General features: G+C 44.1%; 1 protein-coding gene across 1 annotated transcript in view; it reads right to left on the reverse strand.

Annotated features, from left to right (window-relative positions):
• The window catches only part of uckl1a (uridine-cytidine kinase 1-like 1a), a 16,953-nt gene extending 9,359 nt beyond the window's left edge, over positions 1-7,594 (reverse strand). Inside the window, exons 1-6 of the mRNA XM_033969216.2 lie at positions 7,499-7,594; positions 4,991-5,178; positions 4,185-4,291; positions 2,963-3,133; positions 1,203-1,274; positions 934-1,123 (exon numbers count right to left, since the gene is read on the reverse strand). Of these exons, the coding sequence (XP_033825107.1) occupies positions 934-1,123; positions 1,203-1,274; positions 2,963-3,133; positions 4,185-4,291; positions 4,991-5,178; positions 7,499-7,542 (772 nt within the window). The 5' untranslated portion in view covers positions 7,543-7,594. The remainder of the gene's footprint in view (positions 1-933; positions 1,124-1,202; positions 1,275-2,962; positions 3,134-4,184; positions 4,292-4,990; positions 5,179-7,498) is intronic.
• Positions 7,595-7,890: the final 296 nt, after the last annotated feature.

Genomic DNA, 7,890 nt, shown 5'->3' on the forward strand with positions numbered 1-7,890 from the left:
ACATTTATACATTTTTCCACCTTTTTTTTGTGTGTTGTGTGTGTGTTGATTGTGCATGCATGTGTTTTGTGTGTCTATGTGTGTGTTTTGTGCATGTGTTTTGTGCATGTATTTGTGTGTGTATTTGTGCGTGCATGTATATGTGTGTGTTGATTGTGCATGCATGTGTTTTGTGTGTCTATGTGTGTGTTTCGTTTGTGTTTGTATGGGTGTATGTTTTGTTTGTGGGTGTATATGTGTGTGTTGATTGTGTGTGTGTTGATTGTGTGTGTGTTGATTGTGTGTGTGTTTGTGTGTGTATTTGTGTTTTGTGCGTGTATGTATATCGGTGTGTTGATTGTGCATGCCTGTGTGTTTTGTGTGTCTGTGTGTGTGTTTCGTTTGTGTTTGTATGGGTGCATGTTTTGTTTGTGCGTGTATGTGTGTGTTGATTGTGTGTGTATGTGCATGTGTTTTGTGCGTGTATTTGTGTGTATTTGTGCATGTATTTGTGTGTTTTGTGTGTGCATGTATATGTGTGTGTTGATTGTGATTGCCTGTGTGTTTTGTGTGTCTATGTGTGTGTGTTTCGTTTGTGTTTGTATGGGTGTATGTTTTGTTTGCGCGTGTATTTGTGTGTGTACGTGTGTGTGTTTTGTGCGTGTATGTGTGTGATATTTCCATGACTCTGGGGGTCTGAGTGGAGACGGCAGAGGAAAGAGAAAAGACGATATAGAGAAAACGTAAATGGAGGAAAAAAGATAAATAAATTTAAAAAAAGAAAATAAAACTGTGCTTCACCGATCAAAACACCTAATTATTTTTACATATAGTTTTCCATTTAATTTAATTGATTTTTTTGCATATTTCTTTAGAACAGTTTGTTTTATCTCGTGGTCTCTGTGTTTCTGGCCCTGACCCTCCCCCTGGACTCTCAGACTTTCGCCGTCTCACCTCTCGGCACCACGATGTCCGCCAGCCTCATGGCCGGCTCGATGTACTGGTCAAACGCCGGTTTCACGAACTTGTTGTACTGTTTGATGACGCCCTCGATGTCCCGCCCCCTCTCCGTGATGTCCCTGCGTAGCCTCCGGACCAATCGTATGTCCGAGTCCGTGTCCACGAAGATTTTCATGTCCAGGAGCTGCAGACAGAAAAGACTTGTTTAGTTTGGGGATTTTTCAGTTAAATGAAGAAGAAAAAAAAACAGTTTGAACATTTACCTGAAGGAGCTGTTTGTCGGCGAAGGACATGATTCCCTCAAATATGATCACGCTGGCGCCGTACACGTTTTTCTAAAGGGAGAAAACATTAAAAGGTGTTTTTTTCTGAGCTTAAAAAACATGTAAAAAATATGTTTAACTGTGTATCTCCTGATAAAGTGACATTTTGAAAGTCTGTATCTTCTGAAAACGACTCAACGCTCGTTTCGCTGCAGTCTGGTTTTCATTGTGCAGTTTTCCGTTTAATTCTTTGACAATTTGTTGTTTTTCCTGAAGGCTAACGCGCACATTTAGCTCTGTGTTTGGTGTCAAAATGTAGACGTAGATTGTAATCTTTGACAATCAACACGCCTCAGAACAAAAGACACACAGTTCTTCTCCTGAAACCACCTTCCATTTGCATCACTTTTCCTCTTCCTGGATATTTTGGGATCATTATTTATAAATATTTCTCAATATCACTTGTGGGAAAAATCTCATAAATCTATGCTGCTTTAATGCGTGAATCAGCATAGACTTAAACCTTTAAATTTACTTTCTCATGGGCCACATAAAATGACATGGTGGGCCACGTTTCGCCCACGGGCCTTGAGTTTGATGTGGTGTAAATGGTCACGTTTTTATGTAGTAAAGCTCTCGACGCACTTTACATCAAGGAATCACACCACACAGACACTGGGGGTGAGGGGGGTTAAGTGTCTTGCTCAAGGACGCGACGGCAGCGTTTATCAACAGCAAGACAGACTCTACTGACTGAGCCACCGCCTCGTCATTACTTCAGTCGTATTTCGATTCATAAATGTGTTGCGCACACCTTCATTTCTAGAATCATTTGGATCATTTCAGACCTGGATTTTCTTTCTGTCCTCTCTTTTATTAGCTACTTTCTTTCTTTAATTATCCCCCTTTCTCTTCTTCTATCACTCTCCCCCTTTCTCTCATGATCCCTCCTTTCCTCTTTCTCCCCCAATCTGACCCCTTCCATCCCTCTCTCTCTTTTTATCTTTCCCTATCTCTTTCTTTCTCTTTTTCCTATCTCTTTTTCTCTCTCGCTCTCTCTCTTTCTCACTGTCTCTCTCTCTCTTTTATTCTCTCTTTCTCCATCTCTTTTTCTCTCTCTTTCTCCCTATCTCTGTCTCTTTCTCCTCTCTCTCTTTCTCCCTATCTTTTTTCTATCTCTGTCTCTCTTTCTGTCTCTTTCTCCCTATCTCCGTCTCTCTCCCTTTCTCTCCATCTCATTTTCTCTCTCTGTCTGTCTCTCTCCCTATCTCTGTCTCTCTCTGTCTGTCTCTCTCTCTCTTTCTCCCTATCTCCGTCTCTCTCCCTCTATCTGTCTGTCTCTCTTTCTCTCTCTCCCTCTCTTTCTCCCTATCTCTGTCTCTCTCTCTTTTTCTCTCTTTGTCAGTCTCTCTTTCTCTCTCTCTCTCCCTATCTCTCTCTCTCTCTTTCTTCCTATCTCCGCCTCTCTCCCTATCTCTTTTTCTCTCTTTCTCTCCCTCTCTCTCCCCTCTCTTTCTTTTCTCTCTTTCTTCTCATTTGTTCCAGTCTCTCTCTCTCTCTCCCTCCCTATCTCTTTTTCTCTCTCTTTCTCTCACTCTCTCTCCCCTTTCTTTCTTTTCTCTCTCTTCTCATTTGTTTCCGTCTCTCTTGGTCTAAAGGTAAAAGTCTCTGTTCACTTGATGACATCACAAGGTGGACCAGAGCGTTTTGCAGATGTGACTCATAATAAAGTCTGAATGTCTCCGACTCTGGACACTCACCCAGTCTTTGTGTCTGCTGTGCGTCGTAAAGTCGTACACTGGGATCTTCACACTTTTACCCTGTTTTAGTTTCCGCAGCGTCGCCACCAGGAGCTCGAAGTCGAAGGCCGCGGGATGGTCGAAGTTGTAGTCGTTACTCGCTGCCAGAACCTGCTCCTCCGGCGACAAAACCTGTAAAATCAAACTAATGAGACGGAGTAAACGGAACAGGACGGTCCCGGGGAAGACGCGGGACACGCCGGAGGGACAGTGTCTCTCCATAGACAGTTTATAGAAATGAACAGAGCTAACCTGCTAGCCACCGCGCTACAAACAGGAAGTGATCATGGGCGCACTTCCTGTTCCATCGACTCTGGCTCCAATTCACTTTCTATTGTTAAACTGTCCCCTCTCTCTGTCTCTGCTGCTTCAGACTCATTTTGGTCTTAAATGTTCAGATTAACTCTACATGATCCTGGGGTTTTTATTTTTAGTTTATTTTTTTTTTATTTTTCCCATTTTTATTTTTTTTTAGTTATTATTTTAGTTTTTGAGTTTATCTTTTTTTTGTTATTTTGAGTTTATTTTTAAATTCTTTAGTTATTTTGAGTTGTTTCTTTTTTCTTCTTCTTTTTTTAGTTATTTTGAGTATTTTTCTTTTTTTTTTAGTTATTTTGAGTATTTTTCTTTTTTTTAGTTATTTTGAGTATTTTTATTTTTTAGTTATTTTGAGTATTTTTTATTTTGAGTTTATTTTTTAACTTTTTTGGGTTTTTTTGTTATTTTATTTTTTTTATTTTATTTTTTATTTTGTTGTTTGTTATTTTCTTTCTTTCTTTATTCTTTATTTGACAGGGACCATGTACAAATTCATTAATCTTACAAGGAAAAGATGATTTGCACCAGACTTAGCTACTGCTACTTTCCATCTGCAGTCCCTGAAAAAAAATGAGTTGAAATTGTATTTTTTATGTAAAGTTTTATAACGTCGCGTCTCGTTCACTCAAACACGAAATCAGGTTCAATCTGTTCATGTTTTTATCTGAAGAAAATAAACCAGGAGATTTAAAAATGGATATTAACATTTTTCACATTCATGTCCAACTCTTCATTTTACGCCTAAAACACTTAAACGAGTCTTTGTCCACGTCGTCCAGCCCTGGAGTGTGTGTCTGTGTGTGTGTGTCTGTGTGTGTGTGTCCGTGTGTGTGTGTCCGTGTGTCTGTGTGTGTGTGTGTCTCACTTTGTAGAACGAGTCCATGGACAGCAGCACGACCCAAGGCACGTCCAGAGCCTCGATGATCTTATTGGCCACAGTGGTTTTCCCTGAGGCGCTGCCCCCGGAAAGGCCTGGAAACACAACACAACACAATGTTACACACAACACAATGTTACACACAACAACACAACACCGACGACACACAGCCCTGGAAACCAACGCAGTGTGACTCTGAAGTGCTGTACGTTTGCGATTTGTTTTCTCCCCGACAAAACCCACAATGTCGATGAAACGTTCTGCACCGACAAAGACGCCTACGAAGGTTTGAACTTTGAGAGAGTTTAAACGAGAGAGAAATGTGAGAAAATGTTAACGCCTGTGTGAGAAAAGTGTATAAAGTGTGTGGTGAGGGGTTTTACAGACAAAAACAGAGAGAATAATGTAAAAAATAAAGATGATACTTCGCGGATTTCACCTTTTGTGGGTTATTTTTAGATACACGAGGGACCACTGTGACTTTACTCCAAACTCCTCCTTTTTCGCCGCAGACAGCGCTGTGTCACATTTAGCGCAGCCGTTTTTTTGCGTTTAAGTGCTAACGTGAAGCTTCGTGTGGATTTTGTCGACAGCAGATTGACCAAAACTAAACATCGCCCCCTGCTGGAGACGTACGGCAGATTCACTAAAAAGTCCAAATACATGACCAGTTCTCACTCCTCTTCAGTGTGTGTCTACTTTTGTCCAGCAGGGGGCAGTAAAGTGTTTATGTGTAAAAATAGAGTTTTGTGGCATAGTTGTAGACAGTAACATGCCTCCTGCTAGCGTCATACCGATGACAAAGGCCTGCGTGGGCTGGGTGCCGTGCTCGTCGTACCACGGCGGCCGTCCCGCCGTGTAGATGGTGCGGGTCCCGGTGCGGAGCAGAGGAGGCTCCGTTTTACTCATGGAGGTCGCGCTCCTCCTGCGAGCGGCTCCAGCAGGGGGCAGCAGACGGTCCAGAGAGTCGTCCCCGCTCCCACTGCGGACAGGACAGGAGGTCAGAGGTCAGAGGTCACACGTTAGACTGGAGTTTATCGCCATGGAACAAAAACACACACGAGTTTAAAGGAGCAGATTATAAACAACGAACGGAAAAAACATTTGAGAGAAAAGTGAAAATATGAAGAAACACAAAGAGTTTCAGAACATGTTTGTAAAACTCTAAACCACAGATAAAAGAAAAAAAACAAACAGATGTGTCGTTATTACAGATGTTTTGATTTTGTGCAGCTTTAACTCTGAGATTCAAACTGAAAATGTCCCACAGACGACTTTTAAAAACAAAATAAACAAATATAAACAACAATAACGTTAAATAGAAATGTGTTATTTTAGTCCAGTGGAAAAAACAAAATAATCTGTCACTGAACCTACATAAAAAGTCACATAAAACGTAGAGTTCAGTCAGTTTAAGGGAAGAAGAGGAAGAGGAGGAGGCGGAGGGGGAGGTGGAGGAGACAGAGGAGGAGAAGGAGAAAGAGGAGACAGAAGAAGAGGAGGAGATGGAGGTGGAGGCAGAGGAGGTGTAGGAGGAGGCGGTGGAGGTGTAGGAGGAGGCGGTGGAGGTGTAGGAGGAGGCGGTGGAGGTGTAGGAGGAGGCGGTGGAGGTGTAGGAGGTTCAGGCCTACAGTCTCCAGTCGTCTCTTACCTGGGGTCAGACCTCAGGGCCCAGCAGCCGGAGATTCTGGCCCCGGTGCAGTCGCTCAGAGTTTGATCTGATTCAGACCTCATGGTCCCCTGACCCCTGACCTCCCCCTGTCCCTCAGTCCTGTCCCTCAGTCCTGTCCCTCAGTCCTGTCCCTCAGTCCCGTCCCTCAGTCCCGTCCCTCAGTCCCGTCCCTCAGTCCTGTCCCTCGTCTGTCGTGTTTCCGTTTGTCTCAGGTGGATAAGAGGATCTGTGACTCTAGAGCCGCTTGGACGATATTAATAGAGACACAGCTGATGGACACACACAAAACACACACACAACACAAAACACACACAACACACACACAACACACACACACAAAACACACACAAAACACAGATACACACACACAACACACAAAACACAACACACACAGCACACACACACAACACACACACAGACACACAGCACACACACACACAAAACACATACACAACACACACACAACACACACACAACACACAGATACACACACAGCACACACACACACAACACACAACACACACACACAGCACACAACACACAGATACACACAACACACACAACACACACAACACACACACACACACACACACACAGTGTCTACACTTTTCTCACTTAGAGTCACATAATCACAGACCTGAGGCTCGTCCCACAGTTTAACTTTAAATCTGTTAAAGTTAAACTGAAACTTTGGACTTTATCCTCAGACTCTCATATTTGTTCTGGGCTCGTTAAAGTAAAAAGTTTAAGGTGATATGGGCCAAGAAAACATGGTCTGAGGGCCACATTTGGCCCCTGGGCCACAGTTTAGTCATGCCTGGCATATAGTCTAAAATGAGCTGGGGCAGGCTGAGGCGGGCTGAGGCGGGTTGGGGCGGGTTGGGGCGGGTTGGGGCGGGTTGGGGCGGGCTGGGGCGGGCTGGGGCGGGCTGGGGCGGGCTGAGGTGGGCTGAGGTGGGCTGAGTCGGGCTGACGCGGGCTGGGGCGGGCTGGGGCGGGCTGAAGCAGAGTCGACAGCTGTTTGAATAAACTACAGACCTGAGTGAACTGAACATGTTTAAATTTATTCTGATGTTTCATTAAAGACACTTTCTCCTGTCACTGTTTGATTCTGTGACTCTGACGTAAATGAAACAGACACAGGACACACACCATGACACAGCTCCTCCTCGGGGTGTGTGTGTGTGTGTGTGTGTGTGTGTGTGTGTGTGTGTGTGTGTGTGTGTGTGTGTGTGTGTGGGGGGGGTGTGTGTGTGTCTGAAGTGAATCTCACAGCTCCATTTAAACCTGACACACACACACAAACATGGATGTTCAGAGAGAAACACTGATGTAACACACACGATTAAAGGACAAACCCGCGCGCGCGCACACAGAGACACACACAGACACACACACAGAGACACAAACACAGAGACACACACACAGAGAGACACAGAGAGACACAGAGACACAGAGACACAGAGACGTCCTGTTCCTGTGGTTTGTGGCTCATCTTGTGGCACACACACACAAACACACAGTCTGTGGATCTGCGGTCACAGTCTCTGTCTCTGTGTCTGTCTCACGGTGTCTCTGTCTCACGGTGTCTCTGTGTCTCAGTCTCAGTGTCTCACACAGGCGCGTGTACCTGTCCGAGCGGCAGGACAGGTTTCTCCCGTACTCCGTTTCCATGGCGATGTCCCGGAGCCATCGGCCGCTCACCGCAGGAAACAACGGCCATTAAAACAGCACCGAGCCGCACTGCATCATGGGACACGGAGTTCAGCGCTGCGTACGTAGGACGTCACGTGACCACAGGAAGAGGCCGATCACGTGACCCACGGACAGGATTTTACACATTAAAATTTTACACATTTAAACTCAGATTCTGATTTTGTTCAGTTTATTTAGTGACATAAAAAACACAAATATTAGACACAGAATTGGAAACATTTACAGTAAAAGGTACAGAGCAGATTGTCTTTCAGTCTCTCTTTTTTGTCTTTTTCAGTCTCTCTCTTGTCTTTTATCTCATCTTTT

Source organism: Periophthalmus magnuspinnatus, chromosome 7 (genome assembly GCF_009829125.3).
Source record: "Periophthalmus magnuspinnatus isolate fPerMag1 chromosome 7, fPerMag1.2.pri, whole genome shotgun sequence".
NCBI lineage: Eukaryota > Metazoa > Chordata > Actinopteri > Gobiiformes > Gobiidae > Periophthalmus > Periophthalmus magnuspinnatus.